The sequence below is a fragment of the Balaenoptera musculus genome, chromosome 10 (genome assembly GCF_009873245.2).
Source record: "Balaenoptera musculus isolate JJ_BM4_2016_0621 chromosome 10, mBalMus1.pri.v3, whole genome shotgun sequence".
Taxonomy (NCBI): Eukaryota; Metazoa; Chordata; class Mammalia; order Artiodactyla; family Balaenopteridae; genus Balaenoptera; species Balaenoptera musculus.
Window position 1 is genome coordinate 15,247,235 of NC_045794.1, and position 19,373 is coordinate 15,266,607.

The 19,373-nt window shown below is 35.3% G+C and overlaps 1 protein-coding gene across 1 annotated transcript in view; it reads left to right on the forward strand.

The window, feature by feature from the left end:
* The window catches only part of PIK3C2G (phosphatidylinositol-4-phosphate 3-kinase catalytic subunit type 2 gamma), a 354,208-nt gene that overhangs the window by 284,350 nt on the left and 50,485 nt on the right, over positions 1-19,373 (forward strand). The window contains exon 29 of the mRNA XM_036866811.1: positions 12,146-12,221. Within this exon, the coding sequence (XP_036722706.1) occupies positions 12,146-12,221 (76 nt within the window). The remainder of the gene's footprint in view (positions 1-12,145; positions 12,222-19,373) is intronic.

A 19,373-nucleotide genomic window follows, 5' to 3' on the forward strand; every position in this document is an offset into this window, starting at 1 on the left:
TAGAATGAGTTTAGGAGTGTTCCTCCCTCTGCTATATTTTGGAAGAGTTTGAGAAGTATAGATGTTAGCTCTTCTCTAAATGTTTGATAGAATTTGCCTGTGAAGCCATCTGGTCCTGGACTTTTGTTTGTTGGAAGATTTTTAATCACAGTTTCAATTTCAGTGCTTGTGATTGGTCTGTTTATATATTCTATTTATTCCTGGTTCAGTCTTGGAAGGTTGTGCTTTTCTAAGAATTTGTCCATTACTTCCAGGTTGTCCATTTCATTGGCATATAGTTGCTTGTAGTAATAATCCCTCATGATTGTTTGTATTTCTGCAGTGTCAGTTGTTACTTCTCCTTTTTCATTCCTAATTCTGTTGATTTGAGTTTTCTCCCTTTTTTTCTTGATGAGTTGGCTAATGGTTTATCAATTTTGTTTATCTTCTCAAAGAACCAGCTTTTAGTTTTATTGATCTTTGCTATCATTTCCTTCATTTCTTTTTCATTTCTTTCTGATCTTATCTTTATGATTTCTCTCCTTCTGCTAACTTTGGGTTTTGTTTGTTCTTCTTTCTCTAATTGCTTTAGGTTTAAGGTTAGGTTGTTTACTTGTGATTTTTCTTGTTTCTTGAGGTAGGATTGTATTGCTATAATCTTTCCTCTTAGAACTGCTTTTGCTGCCTCCCAAAGGTTTTGGGTCATTGTGTTTCATTGTCATTTGTTTCTAGGTATTTTTTGATTTCCTCTTTTATTTCTTCAGTGATCTCTTGGTTATTTGTAGCGTATTGTTTAACCTCCATGTGTTTGTGTTTTTTACAGTTTTTTTTTCCTGTAATTGATATCTAGTCTCATAGCGTTGTGGTTAGAAAAGATACTTGGTATGATTTCAATTTTCATAAATTTACCAAGGCTTCATTTATGACCCAAGATATGTTCTATCCTGGAGAATGTTCCACGAGCACTTGAGAGGAAAGTGTATTCGGCTGTTTTTGGATGGAATGTCCTATAAATATCAATGAAGTCCATCTTGTTTAATGTGTCATTTAAAGCTTGTGTTTCCTTATTTATTTTCATTTTGGATGATCTGTCCATTGTTGAAAGTGGGGTGTTAAAGTCCCCTACTAGTATTGTGTTACTGTCGATTTCCCCTTTTATGGCTGTTAGCATTTGCCTTATGTATTGAGGTGCTCTTATGTTGAGTGCACAAGTATTTTCAATTGTTATATCTTCTTCTTGGATTGATCCCTTGATCATTGTGTAGTGTCCTTCTTTGACTCTTGTAATAGTCTTTATTTTAAAGTCTGTTTTGTCTGATGTGAGAATTGCTACCTCAGCTTTCTTTTGATTTCCATCTGCATGGAATATCTATTTTCATCCCCTCACTTTCATTCTGTATGTGTCCCTAGGTCTGAAGTAGGTTTCTTGTAGACAGCATGTATATGGGTCTTGTTTTTGTATCCATTCAACCCGTCTATGTCTTTTGGTTGGAGCATTTAATCCCTTTACATTTAAGGTAATTATCGATATGTATGTTACTATTACCATTTTCTTAATTGTTTGGGGCTTGTTTTTTGTAGGTTTTTTCCTTCTCTTGTGTTTCCTGCCTAGAAAAGTACCTTTAGCATTTGTTGTAAAGCTGGTTTAGTGGTGCTGAATTCTCTTAACTTTTGCTTTTCTGTAAAGGTTTTAATTTCTCTTTCGAATCTGAATGAGATCCTTGTTGGGTAGAGTCATCTTTGTTGTAGGTTTTTCCCTTTCATCACTTTAGATATGTCCTGCCACTCCCTTTTAGCTTTCAGAGCTTCTGCTGAAAGATCCACTGTTAACCTTATGGGGATTCCCTTGTATGTGTTGTTTTTTAAGAACATAAGTGATTCCAATACACAGCCAGGTTTGGGAAATTCTATTCTCGAAATTCAAAAGCTGAATCGCATATGTACACTGCTCTGAGAAGCTTACAATCTTTGTCAGTATTCTATGTTGATGTGTTCTAGTGGCTTCATAAAGCCTTTCACAACTTCACACATTAGGTTTTTCTTTCCTTTCTTCCTAAGGAACTTTATGGGTCTTGATACAATACTCACTATACATATGACACAGTCATTGAACAGTAATAATTTGACAGGGACATAAGCAGATGCTGACTAGCCTTAATAATGTGACCTGACTAATCACCCTGGTTCTCCTTGATACATAATGTCATCAATTTTCAGTTATCTTCAAATGGATTGACCACAGTGAAAGCTTTGTCTCCATATGCTGGTGGATGCTTCCCTGATTCAGTTTGTTTATAGTCAAGGAATAAAAACTTATCTTAAGATCAACTAAATAAAACTTTATTGGCCTAAAAATCACATAAATAATCCCAAAATAATTCACATTATTTTGAGCTTTTTAAAAATTTTGTATTATTGATGAAGTTCTTCTCTTCCCTCATTTGTTTTAACAGTTATGTCTATAAACACTAAAATATATAAAACCAGGTATGTAACATAAATATTGTAATTATTTCAAATGATATGAACAACTTAGAGGAAATTTTTAAAAACACATAAGTTTTTTTCCTCTTCTAATAAAATAAGAGATTTAAAGTAAATTTATTATATTTGTGTGGAATACTCCTGTGGTAGGTTAATCCTCATCTCTGACCCTAGAAAAATCCTTATAAAAACACTTTTCTTCTTCCATAGCTGCTTGTCATATGACAGTATAGGAAAGACAAATAATCCTATTATGTCTATACATTAAAACTCACATTCTTTTTTAGTTATGTGATACATTTATTTGTAACTTTAAAAAAATATTTTATATCACTGTACATAACTTTGTAACGATGTTTTAGTTTTTACTGATCACTTACTATGTATAACACTCTAGATCAAAAGCTTTAAATTAGTTGTAGAGAACAAATTGGAAAGATTAAAGTAATGCAATATACAGTTTACTTTCAGTGAGTTTATAATATGGTGATAAATACAGACATGAACATAAATAATACATAGCAGTGAGTGGAAAAGGGAGAGAAAAGAAAGTAGAAGATGCAGCTTGAATATGAAATTGAACAACCTTACCTTACTAAAATCAAATATTATATACCCTTCTGAGGCATACTCAGTTGTAAGCAGTCTTGCTTTTTGTCAAGGAAATGAGAGGCAGAGTCTGTTTGTAGTCCAGTCTCAGGTATCAGAGTTAAGTTAGGTGGGAGAGATGTCTCTGGGGGTTTGATCTACAAACACAAGAGCAGCCCAAATAGAGGGATGACTGTAAATCCCTGAGACCATCTCTCTCTTCTCCTCATCTCTCTTCCCTCCCCTTTCATCCCTGCACACAAATTGGTTGATAAAAGAAAACAGATATAAATGAGGACTACAATTATACACTGTTTTAATATCTCTTCTAATGAGGCTGCAAGCATCAGTTTAAACATCCTAGCCCTATATCTACCTGGTTTTTGTTTGTTTAGCTTAACTCCCTTCTCCCAAACTCATTGAAACTTCTTTTTTTCTTGAAGTGTTTGTAGTTTCATTCCACAAGCTGTGATAACAGGAATTCCTTTTGCTTTTTTAAATTTTGCTCTGTTTTAGTTGAATTGTGTTGTGAACTAAATTAAGATCTTTATAAAGGGCAATATAAATATGTAATAAAAGTTATAGCAAATGATTGCAGTACCTAAAGAAATGTGTACCCACATTTGAGTTTAGCTGAGACATACAAACAGCAGTTGCTTTAAAACTTTTTAAAGCCATGTATTCATTGTGATTTTTAGCTCTTCTCAGTATTGTTGCTTATTTCTAGAAGTCCCTTAAAATAAGGAATGCTATCATGGCTTAAGCAATATTATTTTTTTAAGCAGAAATCATATGTCAAAATAAATCCAAACGGGTAAATCCTACCTTAATAATGAACATATGTTTCTTGTTCCCTGCTTGCTAAACCCAGATGTTAATTACTACATTTGTCAGTACATTGCTCTTTTCCTATTTGGAGCCGGCTGAGATTACGATGCAGGCAGGATAAATGTCATATGTGTATCATCAGTAAAACCAAGATTATTTTTCAGAGTCTGGTAAAATGCTGATGACATTTGAGAACCAGAATTATAAAAGATTCCTTAAAAGTTTCACTATTTTTCATAGTGTCATTCTTCCATGTAACTCCATTACAAATACAGTGGGTTGAACTACGTTAAAGACTGGACATTATGACAAGCTGCTTTATGAAAAAAGCAATAAAATACAATTACTGTTCAACTTTGATTTAAAACGCTTATGGGAATTCATTTTTAAATTCACATTTTTACGGCGCTTCATGGAGTTTGAGAGAGATTTAGCTTATTGTTTTAACTCACTGAAACTAAATCTTGCGGTCAGTTCTAGATGTTGGCTGGTCTGTTAATAAATGGGAATTCTTAATGTGTTATTTTAAAGAAAGAAAAAATTGATTCCAGTGTTATATTACATCATTTCTTATCTTTGCAAGGACTTTAACTCTCTGTAGTCTTTGAGAATAAGAATATGTTCATAGGATACTGGAAAAACACTTAGGTTTTGAGCAACTTTGAATTGATCAACTGTCTCAAAAATCAATGATTTTAAATTACCAATGTCTTAATAATATAATTGGTAAACAAAATATTAATGCGAGCTCTGAATTTAAAATATAAGCTGATGCAGATTTTGATTTAAAATTGCTCACTTGGCTTTCAAGTTTGCTCTTTATTGACTGAATTTCTAATTTAAGAACACATTATTAGACATTAAGAATCCTATATTAGTTAGATAAACATCTACTCTAGCAAAAAAATGTATATGTATAACCTCATAGAGTGTTTAATATAACCTAATGTGTTTACATGGATCACTGATATCAAAGTCCAATAACTTCAGAGTCCTTAAGACAAATACCAACCATGTATTAATTTATTCACCAAATATATAATGTTTTACATAGGAGGGATGTTCCAAATATTTAACAACTGTTAGGGCACAGGAACTGATTAATCAGAATAAGTGCAGGCCACCAACCCACCTTTATGGCCATACAAGCTTGCATTGGTTGAATGTTTGGTGTGATGGATGGAGAAAACTGTAGTAAGAGCAGTGCAGAATGAGGGTTTTCAGGAGCTTGGATCAAAATATGTTAAGTTTGAGTTGCCTGTGAGACTTCTAAGTAGAGGTGTCAAGTGGAAAGTTGAATGTCTTGAGTTGAGGGGAAAAGAGAGTCTGGAAATATAAATATTGGAGTTTCAACTAATAATTGGTTTTCATTGCCATGAGACTGGATGTTACTTAGGGTGAAAATGTAAATATAAAAGAGAAGAGGTCTGAAGATGAGACCATGCAGCACACCAATTTTAAAGTTTGAGAAGATGGAAGAGAATCAACAAAAGAGACTGAGAAAGAGCAATCTGTTGGAAACCAAAAGAATATGGTGCCTGGGAATTCCCTGGTGGTCCAGTGATTAGGACTCCACGCTTCACTGCAGGGGGCACAGGCTCAATCCCTGCTCGGGGAACTAAGATCCTGCATGCCGTGTGGTGCAGCCAAATAAATAAATAAATAAATAAATAAATGACTCGTGGAGGTAATTAATTAAAAAAAAAAAAGAACGTGGTGCCTGAAATCCAAGATAAGAAATTATTTCAAAGAAGAAGGAATGACAAGCTGTTTCAAATGCTACTAATGGGTCAAAAATTGAGAATTTTCCACTGGATTTAGCAGAATGGATGTCATTGGTGAATTTAACAAAAACAGTTTGGTGAGAGTGCTGGGAACAAAAACCTTATTAGAATGGGTTCAAAAGAGAATGTGAAGAGAGAAATTTGGGATAGAAAGTGGAAAACAATCCTTGCAGAATCTTTACTAAAGATGAATAGGAAAAAAACAGTGTGCAGGGCAATGTAAGAATTTTGTTTACTGAAATGAATTATAGCATATGTGTATGCTGGTAGGAAAATCCACTGAAGAAGCAAAAATTGGTGATGCAGTTAGCCAGATACCGGAGTGATGACCTTGACTAGAGAAGAGGGCATGCGATCTAGTGCCCAAATCAGTCTCAAATTAAAGCACAGGCAGTCCACCTATGTAGTGGACGAAATGGCAGAGGTAAGGTAAGATGATAGATATTGGGCGCTTATAGAAATTCTTTTCTGCTTCTGTTTTTTCTGTAAACAAGAAGACAGCCATAGGAGTTCCTGGTGACCTAGTGGTTAAGATTCCCTTCCATTGCCATGGTCTGGGTTCAACCCCTGGTCAGGGAACTGAGATCCCTCAAGCCCGTACAGTGCAGCCAATAAAAAAAAGACAGCCTTGAGCAGATTGAAAGAAGGGAAAAGCATGTTGGCATTTTGAGGAGTGAGGCTACGGTATTAAATAGTCCTATAGGTGAATGGAAGAATAAATGGGGTAGTGATGTGAAAAATTGCCAGAAAATTGAGCACCAACTTGTGGGTAGTGGGCATGAGGTGAAAGTAAGATCGGTAAGCACGGTTGAGTGCTTTTCTCCAGCAACATTCAGCACACCTGTTACAGTTGCAGAGTTGGCAGAGAGGAACCAGAGTTGTTTTGTTTTCGTTTTTGTTTTTTGCCAAGTGAATAATAAAATAACGGGAGAAAGGGTCAAAGGAGTTAAAAGGAGTATACGAGAGAGTTATTATAAGTATTGACCGTGAGATCCATATTGGCCAAGGAGGGATATGACAATAATGAGAGGAGTTAGGGTCAGTGAAAAGGTCAACAGATTGTTCGAGTTATATAACTAGAGGAAGAGAGCTGAAAAGGAGGGAGCGGGTGGCTGTAGACTCAGAGGCTAGAAATCAAGACAATGGAAGAACTTCAGTCACCGATCCAGATAAGATCAAGAGAACAGGAGTGAGTGATGGAGTAAGATGCAGAACAAGATTATTGGATGAGATGAGTTAAAAACAAAGAATCTACCATAAAGAAGGATGCTTTGTGTCAATGTTAAAATAAGTGTGAGTTATGACAAGTATTATTGCAGAAAATGACAATGTTCCAGGGTTTAAAATGTTGTAGGAATGAAGGTCAGTGACCTAGAGATCAGTAGACAAGTGCAACAACAAGAGGGAGAGGGCTGTATAGTCAGTAGACATGGATATTCAAAGCAGGGCATTTTTATACGGAAAAAAAAGTGTGGAGATTGGAAGATCAAGGAGATGCAAGGAGGCTACCTACCCCATTCCCAGGACCAGGGTTATAAAGGGAATGTGAGACGGCACTACTACCATTTCAGGAACTTAAAAGGAAAGCAGAAGGGACTGTTCAGAGAATATAATATGTTGAGCTTATAAGGAGCTTTGCTGATGACATTCTCCAAGGCTGACTGCTGTTTTTTCTTTCCTCCACAATGCTGCACTGTCAACTTTCTAAGAAATATCTGATCACGATGTTTTTCTGTTTAAAATTCATCAATAGGTCCCAGTACATTTAAGCTTGTGCAGAAGACCAGCATGCTCTAGGACTCCTACAAAACTCTCTCTAGGCACATCTCCCACCTATCCCCATATATATCCTTCACGTCTATAGGTCATTGGCAGTGGTAACACAGGTGGGCCTGGGCTTACTGATTACACTCTACATTCTTTTTTTCATACTAATCACAATCAGTCAACCACTTATGCTATCTGGCATTCAGTTTTCTCATTTCTAGAATGAAGTAGTTAAATTCAGAGCTTTTCCTCCAGAAAACTATTACCATTTGAAGAATTAAACAGAAAAGCAACATTCTTTTTTTAAATATTTACTTATTTGGCTGCGCCAGGTCTTAGTTGCAGCATGTAGGATCTAGTTCCCTGACCAGGAATCGAGCCCAGGCCTCCTGCATTGGGAGCACAAGCCACTGGACCACCAGGGAAGTCCCCAGAAAAACAACATTCTTAATAATGGGAGAATATTGTAGGTATTTCAGAATATTTAAGATAAGTGGCCTTGCTCATTAATTGCCAATTGTACCCTCCAGTCACTGAGACAACCAAAAGTGTGCCCATACATCTTTAAGCATCTCAAATTGTCAGATAGCTAGATAAAATGCAGGCTGCCCAGTTAACTTTGAATTTGAGATAAACAAATAAATTTTTTTAGTGTAAGTATATTGCAAATATTGCATGGGCATCATCTGTTTTTATTTGTTATATCTGGCAGCTCTACATATGGAAAGCCCTGCAGACTAGGATTATATCTGTAGTCAGTGTAAAAATGGCACCCCTAGAGTTGCTCAGTATACAACCTATACAACCTACACAACTAAATGTAGCCACACTGCTTGGTGGTCAGTACAAACCCAACTGAAAACACAGGTTCAGGTTATCAGTGAAAGCAACTGTAGCACTAACATTTCTATAATTCTTCAAACTATCCAATAGTGCAATGTGCTAAAAAGCTGTGGGATACATGTATATAAGTGAAACCAAATCTGAGGGAAAAATTTAATTGATTATTTTGAAATCAAGCAATACTACTTTTTCTATCTTCTTAATCATTTTTATTGATTTCTTCCTTCCATTGACACTGGATCATGCTTCTCCTCAAGAATGAAAACAATATTGCTACAATAAGAAATTAGTATTCAGCATGTCACCCACACCTGGAATTACAAATGTAGGTTTCAAGGATATGACAGTGTAAATACAAGGGAATAATTAGCTATTGGTGACATTTCAGACACTAATTGGGAAGATATTCTGCCTACTCTTGAAGTTTAATAACCATTAGGAGGTGAGGTCAAAATGTTGCCAGAGAATAATAATTGACTGGTTGTCAAAAGCCAAAGAAGGTCAGATTTCCTTCAACAAATTCTGAAATTTGATTTCAGACTTTCAAACTAAAAAACCTGATTTGGTCAGCTTCCTGAAGATGGATATATTTCTCGAGGATAGATTATTATACAAGTTAACAAGAGATCAATATGTAGAGATAAAAATTGCTAATTAACTAGTTTACAATGATGCATAAAACTGCTACATAGATAAAAATATTTGCATTAGAAGACCAATGTATTCTATATCTGAAGACAGATCTCAGTTTCTGTTAATAAATAGTTATTGAGTAAAAATACTATATTAAATATGAGTGAATAAATGATCTCTGCTATTGATATCTCACTGACTAGGCTAAAAGAGTAGAGAAGAGAGAATGTGATAAAACTTGGGCAAATGGGTGGATAGAGGTGGAAAGGATGGAGAAAGGAGCATGTAGAAAAACAGAGATAAGAGAGCATGACACACTTGAGGAAATATAATTCAGTATAGTTAATATACTAGAAGAGAAATGGTGAGAGATGAAGATAGGGAAATGAGCAAGATCCCATTCAAGAAAGGTCTTACAAGCCTTGTTAAGCAGTTGATCTTTTTGCTTAAGAGCAATGGGGAGTCACTTCTGGGTTTTAAGCAGTAAATTATTAGATTTTTATTTTGAAAGATCAGTTTGGCAATTGTGTGACGAATAGACTGGATGAAAGGGTAGCAAGATAAGAGTCGGGAACACTTGCTGTAACTTAGGTGAGAAGTGATGATACTAGAACAAGGAAGACGACAGTATACCTGGAAGGGAGAAATGGATAAGTGAGATATTTAGGAGGTGAAATTAATAAGACTTATCATTTAACTTTTGTGTGGGGTAGGGAGAATGGAGAGTCCAAAACGATATACCTTATTTTGAGCCTGGATACAGGAAGAAGTAGCAAATCGAGGGGAAAGAAAATGCATGTAGTTGTGTAGTTTGGGGGTTTTAATTATCTTTAGGTCAAAGAAGCCAATAAAAAGACATTTTGATGTAGAGGGCTGAGACTCAAGACATAGATCTGAGATAAAGGTCTAGATTTGTGCATCATTATAGAAGCCACCAAAAGGGATAACATCACATGGAAAGAACGTGTTAGAGTAATGAGAGAGATGGGCCTAGAAGTGAGGGATGCTAGAACTTAAGTTATAAGCAAAAGGAAAAGGAGCCTGAGAAAAGTCTAAGAAGAGATGGCAGGACAAATGGAAGAAAAACTGGGAGAACTTACTATCAAGAAAGCAAGTGAAAAAGAATTTTTCACTAAAAATGGAGTAGCTATATAAGGGCCAAGAAAATCTCCATTGGATTTAGGGGAAAAAATGACCTTAAAAAAGAGAAATGATGGTAAGAGCATTTTCAGAGGACAATTAATGACAGAAACCTGAGTGTGATAGACCATAAAGTGAGTGGAAGTTGAAGAAGAGGAACCAGTGTGAGTGCTGACAACTCTTCCCATAAGTTTGTGTCAAAGAGGAGATAAATAATAGGACTCGAAAGGAGCACTAGTGACAAGACATTATTTTTGTGTGAGTGTACTTTGTGTGGTTCGACTCATCTGTTTGTTAGTTGTTAAAATGGAGAGAGTTGGCCATACTTGATATTGGAGGGAGGGAGGGAGGGAGGAAGGAAGGAAGGAAGAAAGGAAGGAAGAAAGAAAGAAAAAGAAGGAAGGGAGGGAGAAAGAAAGAAGGAAGGAAGGAAGGAAGGAAAGAAAGAGAGAAAGAGGGAGGGAGGAAGGGAGGAAGAAAAAGACACTAAAGTATAGATTGGGATATTCTACAAGGTTCTTGAGGAGGAAGGAATAGAATCTAGGACACAGAAAGACGTGATCAGCATTGGATGATGTCTTAGTTTGCTAGGGCTGCCATAGCAAAGTACCACAAACTGGGTGATGTAAACAACAGAAATGCATTGTCTCACAGTTCTGGAAGCTGGAAGTCTGAAATCAAGGTGTCGACAGGGTTGGTTCCTTCTGACTGCTCTGAGGAAGAGTCTGTTTCAGGCCTCTGTCCATGGCTTACAGATGGTAGATGGCCATCTCTTCCCTATGTCTCTTCACATCATCTTTGCTACATGAATGTGTCTAAATTTTCCCTTTTTATATTGGATTAGAGGTCCACCCTCCACCAGTATGACCTCATCCTAACTTAACTAATTACATCTGCGATTACCCTATTTCCAAATAAGATCACATTCTGAGCTACTGTGGGTTAGCACTTCAACATATAAATTTTCGGAGGGTAGAATTCAACTTATAATAGATGAGAAGAGAGACACTTCTTCCCGTGTAGCAGGAAAAAAAGAGAAAAAGTGGCTTTGTGCAGCTGTAGATTTTGTAGCAGGAAATATAGGAGTTTCCATCTGCCTTTTATTTTCTCTAGAGTGGAAACAAAATCATCAGCAAAGAAGGAGTCAGAGTTGGAAGTTTAAGTTTCTTGAAGAGGTTTTAAAGAGCCATTGCACAGAATGAAGGCTAACTGGGTAGAAGGTCAGGCAGCTTTGCAGGTACTATGACATCAGCTTATGATAGTCAAAAGAAATAATCAATTATTTAGTGGTGCCCTTCAGATAATAATATAGGAAGGGCTGCTTTGGTCATATAATGGCTTAAAACAAAATGTGTGTCAGTATCACTAAGGAAAAGTTATTCTGATTCACCAGTTAGCCCATGTATTTGGAGCCCAGGTTAAATGTCAGTTTGTTTGTGACAATCTCAGTTTAAAAGAGAAGCACACTCACTTCTTTGTTCTAAAATTAAACAGAACTAGAATTTCTATTAAAGCATTCAATACAATCTGTTTCCTCCACTAGATTGTGTTCTAAAGAGAGAGGTCACCTTTTGCATCTTTCTGTTTCTAAATATCCCCTAACATTCCTCTATGGCATTGGTGTAGCCAGTAATTAGTGAGCATTTCTAGAATTGAACCTTGAGGAGTAATGGGTTTCCACTGAGTACCTGTGTCCTACTGAGAGTAATTTTTCTTCAAAAGCTTTGTCCAATGGTACACATTTTCTAGAAAAAGGAGGTGTGAGATTCATGCATAATTGTAAAGTTCAAGAATGTAAACATTATGGTGAGCTCTAAAAGCAGAGCACACCTGAGCCTCTTAAAGAAATATAAAATAACCAGATATCTAATCTCATGAAAGTTAAGTTTAACTTGGGGTAAAATTATAGCATTAACTTAATAAACTTCCCAGTATATATTTTTTCTATTTATGGAATCTGTAAATATAGATATATCTATAAATAAAAAAGGTATCTATAAACATTATATATTAGGGTCAATGTTTTTAAATACTAGGGAACAGGAACAATAAATAAATGTAAGATATGAAAAAATATTTTATTTTGCCTTATTTTTCAGAGTGATTGTGTACTTAGTTTTTTCCTCTCTGAGCCTGTGGAACAAACAATGGAAGAATCATCACCTGTGGACCTAGGCAAGTAATTTTATCATTATTTCTATGTACAATTATTGTTTCAATATAATTGTACAAAAAATCATAACTATAATTTTTTATTTTTCAAATTAAAATCTCTTTTTAAGAATAAGGCCTTAAGAGTCTTTTCTAACCACTTCAAAAGCTTTTTAACTCCTCAGAATATGTCTATCAAGTTAAATTAAACCCGGATATATTTGTCCAATTATAATAACTACATGGTATCACACTATTAACTCATTTGAATTCATTGTGCATTGAGATGGAATTGCATTTCAGAGGCAGAAGTCCTGTTTTCCCCTGCAGGTAAGTCTTACAGTTTACTCAACATATTTGGAAGCAACAAAAATAAATATTAGGCAATAATAATGATCATGAGTTATTTGGCAGTTTCACTCTTATCTTTTAAAGCTCAATAATTATTCCACCTCCCTCATGAAGTCTTCTTTTATTACCAGGATCCCAAACTAGACCAGCACAATTATCCACCCTATTCTCTGCCAAATGTATGTTAATTCTGATTAATTTTTCTATCATCTCTCCTAGATTGGCAGAGACTCTTTTTGAATGTCCTATCAATCTTTTTTTTTTTTTTGACAGTTTAAAATATTATTTACTTTTTTGAGAGGCCTAGGTTTAATTCCATGCTTGGGGATGGGTCTTTACCCATTTGTTCATCTCCATTTTTGCTTAAGTTATCTCTAGTTTTCTCTTATGTGAAGCCAAGAGCATCTCAGCCGTTAAAATATTAGAATGTCCTATCAATCTTAAGCATTCGTAATATAATTCCATTGCCAGTGGCCATCTAATACTGATATTGGTTTTTATCTCACATAAAATTTGCAAACCCATAATTTGCTAGGGCTCACCCCCCTTTCCTTTGCAACTCCCAGTCTGAGTTTTATCCACGTCCACCTTCCGATTCTCTGCCTTTAAGATTAGGCCCATCTGCTCATTACCTCTGCCTGTATCTGACATCCTAGATATTTAACCCTCAGGTGTACAGTTCTGTACAGCCAGGTCAGGTCTTATAGTGTGACTGTTTATTGTTACATATTTATTTTTGTGTCTGCCTTGTTTCTCCTGTTAGACTGAGAGTAACTTTAAATCAAGGACTCACTTCCCTACTATGCATTGCTCTATACTAATAAATCCTAATTTAATATATGAGAATTGTACCACTTTTATTCCCCACATTTTACTCGTGTAACGTTACTCTCTAAGTTGCTTTATATAGCCAAACCATAAACAATATGGTAAGGTAATTTCTTACATTTTATAGCATGTATCTAAAGAAGAATGATGCCCACAATATAAAATATTTTTATTGTCATAATTTACAAATTATACAACAAATATCTTTTTTTAAAAAATAGTATTTGCTGGGGAGATTTTTATAATCAATATTTATAAATTTGCATTAAACAGATTAAAAAAACCAATAATAATAAAGTTGCCAATTTCTAGAGATGTCAAACTTTAAGAAAAAGCTACTAGATTGCCCTCTATTTTGTCATTAAATGCCTTAAAGAAAATTCTTTCTCTGTGTTTCAAAAAGTAAACTGTAGATCGCTATCAAGTTTTTAAATTTGGTGATTATTATAAGGTGTTTTAAAATACATACACACAAAAAATTTAGGATTCTTATTGTAAAAACTAAAATGGTTGCTTGAGAATTCTTTTTTGTCTGGTTTGCTTATATCTTACTACATCATACAATACTCAGGATTTGTTTCATCAGTGGTAATGAGCAAAAGATTTGATTCTCAATATTTTTAAATACAGGCTGCCTATGAAATACAGCTTGTTATCTTAAAACAACAGAACACACCTCCTAAACCATTCTAACACACCTTCTAAATCATTCTAACACACCTTCTAAATCATTCTAACACACCTTCTAAATCATTACAACAAACAAGGATTAGCAGGAAGTTGTTCCTTCTTGTATTCTTTAAATTATTTCCACTTTCATACTTATGAATTCTTAATGTTAATACTTTTGTCACAGAATATCAGTTGATTCTAAACAAGAAGCACAATATTATTTTAAGCATAATTCTTGTCAACTAGTTGAAACTTTGAGCTTATGTTGTTAAATGATTAGAGGATAAAATTATTCAAGTGTTTAAAATAATGGTTTAAATAGGATGACCTTAAGCAAAAATCCCAGACTTTACCATTTTACTACCACAACTAATGAATTGAGAGTGGATTCTGGACACCTATGTATCTAGGCACATGACTTATAAAGATCATATTAGAAATCATTTGTAGTCCTGCATCTGGGAGATACTCATATTCCTTTGCCTTTACTCACTAACTGAATGTGCCTCGGTAGAACAACAGAAGAATTTATCTTTTTCAAGTGCCAGCCAATCACTTCTCTCCTCTACTTAACACTTTTCCTTGGCTTCTCATTGTCTTTAGGCAGGGGCAACATCATGGGCTTGTAACCTATGCAGTCACACAAAGCACAGTGCTTAGAACAATTCTGCTGTCACTATACTGAAATTCTTAATAATTTCTGTAAAAAGGGCTCTGAATTTTCATTTTGCATTTTTATTTCACTGAGCCCCACAAATTATGTAGCTGGCCCAGCTCTTTGGAAAAAGACCAAAATCCTCCTGATGCACCTCAGCAGAATCTGGCACCCACCAATTTCCCTTTCCAGTCTATCAGGTCCTTCCGCATCTTGATTCCTGTCTTTTTCCAATTCTTCAACTAGGACAAGATTCTCAGTACCTCACAGATTCAACTTTCTCTGCCTAGATCACTTGTCTCCTATTCCACCTTCTCCATCATTTTATTTTTTTAATAAGGAAGTTTTTGCTATTTGTCACATATTTATTTATTTATTTATTTAAATTTATTTATTTATTTATATTTTGGCTGCGTTGGGTCTTCGTTGCTGTGCATGGGCTTTCTCTAGTTGCAGCAAGCAGGAGCTACTCTTCGTTGTAGTGCACGGGCTTCTCATTGCGGTGGCTTCTCTTGTTGCAGAGCAGGGGTTCTAGGCGCACGAACTTCAGTAGCTGTGGCACGCAGGCTCAGTATTTGTGTCTCGCGGGCTCTAGAGCGCCGGTTCAGTAGTTGTGGCGCACAGGCTTAGTTGCTCCCCAGCATGTGGGATCTTCCAGGACCAGGGCTCAAACCCGTGTCCCCTGCACTGGCAGGCAGATTCTTAAGCACTGCGCCACCAGGGAAGTCCTCCCCATCATTTTAACATCTTTATTGGAGTATAATTGCTTTACAATGGTGTGTTAGTTTCTGTTGTATAACAAAGTGAATCAGCTATAGGTGTACATATATCCCCATACCTCCTCCCTCTTGTGTCTCCCACCCACCCTCCCTATCCCACCCCTCTAGGTAGACACAAAGCAACAGGCTGATCTCCCTGTGCTATGCGCTGCTTCCCACGAGCTATCTATTTAATATTTGATAGTGTATATATGTCCATGCCACTGTTTCATTTCGTCCCAGCTTACCCTTACCCCTCCCTGTGTCCTCAAGTCCATTCTCTACATCTGCGTCTTTATTCTTGTCCTGCCCCTAGGTTCTTCAGAACCATTTTTGGTTGTTTTTTTTTAGATTCCACATGTATGTGTTAGCATATGGTATTTGTTTTTCTCTTTCTGACTTACTTCATTCTGTATGCCAGTCTCTAGGTCCATTCACCTCATTACAAATAACTCAATTTCATTTCTTTTTGTGGCTGAGTAATATTCCATTGTATATATGTGCCACATCTTCTTTATCCATTCATCTGTTGGGGGACACTTAGGTTGCTTCCACGTCCTGGCTATTGTAAATAGGGCTGCAGTGAACATTGTGGTACATGACTCTTTTTGAATTATGGTTTTCTCAGGGTATATGCCCAGTAGTGGGTTTGCTGGGTTATATGGTAGTTCTATTTTTAGTTTTATAAGGAACCTGCAAACTGTTCTCCATAGGGGCTGTATCAATTTACATTCCCACCAACAGTGCAAGAGGGTTCCCTTTTCTCCACACCCTCTCCAGCATTTATTGTTTGTAGATTTTTTGATGATGGTCATTCTGACTGGTGTGAGGTGATACCTCACTGTAGTTTTGATTTACATTTCTCTAATGATTAGTGATGTTGAACATCCTTTCATGTGTTTGTTGGCAATATGTATATCTTCTTTGGAGAAATGTCTCTTTAGGTCTTCTGCCCATTTTTGGATTGGGTTGTTTGTTTTTTTCACATTGAGCTGCGTGAGCTGCTTGTATATTTTGGAGATTAATCCTTTGTCAGTTGCTTCATTCCCAAATATTTTCTCCCATTCTGAGGGTTGTCTTTTCATCTTGTTTATGGGTTCCTTTGCTGTACAAAAGCTTTTAAGTTTCATTAAGTCCCATTTGTTTATTTTTGTTTTTATTTCCATTTCTCTAGGAGGTGGATCAGAAAGGATCTTGTTGTGATTTATGTCATAGAGTGTTCTGCCTATGTTTTCCTCTAAGAGTTTGATAGTGTCTGGCCTTACATTTAGCTCTTTAATCCATTTTGAATTTATTTTTGTGTATGGTGTCAGGGAGTGTTTTAATTTCATTCTTTTACATGTAGCTGTCCAGTTTTCCCAGCACCACTTATTGAAGAGGCTGTCTTTTCTGCATTGTATATTCTTGCCTCCTTTATCAAAGATAAGGTGACCATATGTGTGTGGGTTTATCTCTGGGCTTTCTATCCTGTTCCATTGATCTATATTTCTGTTTTTTGTGCCAGTACCATACTGTCTTGATTAGTGTAGCTTTGTAGTATAGTCTGAAGTCAGGGACCCTGATTCCTCCAGCTCCATTTTTCTTTCTCAAGATTGCTTTGCCTATTCAGGGTCTTTTGTGTTTCCACACAAATTGTGAAATTTTTTTGTTCTAGTTCTGTGACAAATGCCATTGATAATTTGATAGGGATTGCACTGAATCTGTAGATTGCTTTGGGTAGTATAGTCATTTTCACAATGTTGATTCTTCCAATCCAAGAACATCCCCATCATTTTTTGCATCCTTCAGATCTCATCTCAGTTGTCTTTGCTATATAGTCCTATAATGTTTTTTCCTCAAAATATGTATTGCAATGATAACTATGTTGTGTGCTTCTTTGTAGGCTAAAAATCCATGAACACATAATCCATGTCTTTATGGCTCAACATTGTAACCCCAGTGCATAGCAGTGCCTGGCCTTCTCTACGTGCTCATAAAGAATTACTGAGCAAATAACTGATGATAGAAAGAACAATAATGCGAGATATGTTAATATTCTCTGTCAAGGTAGCTTGCCATTTTTATAAAAAGGACAAGAGAGAAGAAATCAAAACCCAAATTTATGCTACTTCACTCACCATTTTATGTGGAAAAGCCCTGGCACAAGGAATTCAGTGCTTCCCAATCACTAGAATTCTCTTGAAGTATCACCTGGAAAAGAAATCTATAAGTTACTGCATTAAATATTACAGACACCACACCCAACCAGGGCACTAACCAGAAAGTTGATAGATTTTATCTTGTATATTCTTTAATGACAGACTGTTTAAACTCCCCACAAATTAATATTGCCCTCATGCCAAACAATACCTCCAGAAAAATAAAAATTATCCACCAGTACACAACTCTGACACACAGAAGATTGATTTTTGTCAAGATATAGAAACAATGTCATAGGTAATGGAGTAGAACATGATCAAAGACAACAGTTGCCAGCGTTAAGAGGATGAATTAATGAGCTTGTTTAGACTCCATTGATAATTACAAATGATGGCAAACAGGAGTTTTCAATCATTACCTCACACCACTACCTCTCCTTTGAGATGTTAATTTAAAAGGGAGCTTGAAGCCATGCAGTCTCCATGGCAGGGTCTCTCTGGTTAATGTTCTAGCTACTTGCTGTGGCAAAGCCCAGACCAATTATCTGTAGGTTGAAGTATCTTATCCAGGTTTTCAATTTAAATTTTAATGATATGGAAGGACAAGAGGTGAAGGGTTAGGACTACTTGGAAATAAATGCTTGTATTAAGTTGTTTTTCAAATTTTCAACTGAAAGCTTTAAAATATGCATTTTGCTATACTATATCATATAATCTCATGTTTTTAATTAGAAGATTATTTTAGATTTTTACTTGTGGCTGATCTAAGAAGGAAAAGATGGAAAAAAGATGAGAGTTAGAGGACTTTCTCTAATTACCCCATGTCTAATAGCTGGTGTCAAAAGAAATCACTTAAAATCTAACAAATCAAGCAATAAAAAAATCTTAGCATATGTAATATTAGTGTTAGAGAAACACTGAGAAAGATCACAACATTGAATATATCAATAATTGGGTGGTAGATCAAAGTAGATGAGAAAGATTATGCACACTAATTTTATCTTTGTTTCTATTAGGAAACAAATATTGTGAAAAGAATATTAAATAAAAGTAACCACTAGAACAAAAATTAAAACTTCCCTAAGTATCATAAGTACATAAAAATAAAAAGAAATTACTTTGTGAAAGACTTTCTTTAAAAACAAAAATGTTCTATTTCTTTAATAACTTAAAACAATAAGAACAAAGAGAAAACATATCTATTATATCAATAAGTATAAATAGGCTTAACTCATCTATTAAGAATATTCCAATTGGAGTGAAAGTGAAAAGCGTAACTCTAATGTAAAAACACACTTAAAAGAAATCACTTTAAAGTGATCTTAAAAGATTGAAAATTAAAATAAAGGCATAGGTATATTAGGCAGTGCAAGGACATGGAAACCAGAAGCCACAGTCTTATACAAAAAAGGCAGAATTTAGTCTAAGAAGCCTTGAATTAAACAGGAATGGAACTTAACTATAACAAGTACAATTCTCAATAAAGATATAAGCAGTTAGGACAACATATCAAATATGACAGCAACATGTATAAAACAGAAATTATGGAACATACAAGGAGAAACACACAAAAACAAACTAGTAATAGGATATTCTAATTTGCTTCCCTTGATTTATGAAAGACTGAGTAGAAAAACATAAGTGACACATAGAAAAACTAAATAGTAAAATTAATAAGGCAAATTTTGTTAATTTGTGTCAAACTCTTTATCCTAAAAATAGAGAATATATCTTCTTTTTAAGTGCCCATGGAACATTCATGAAAAGAGGTTAT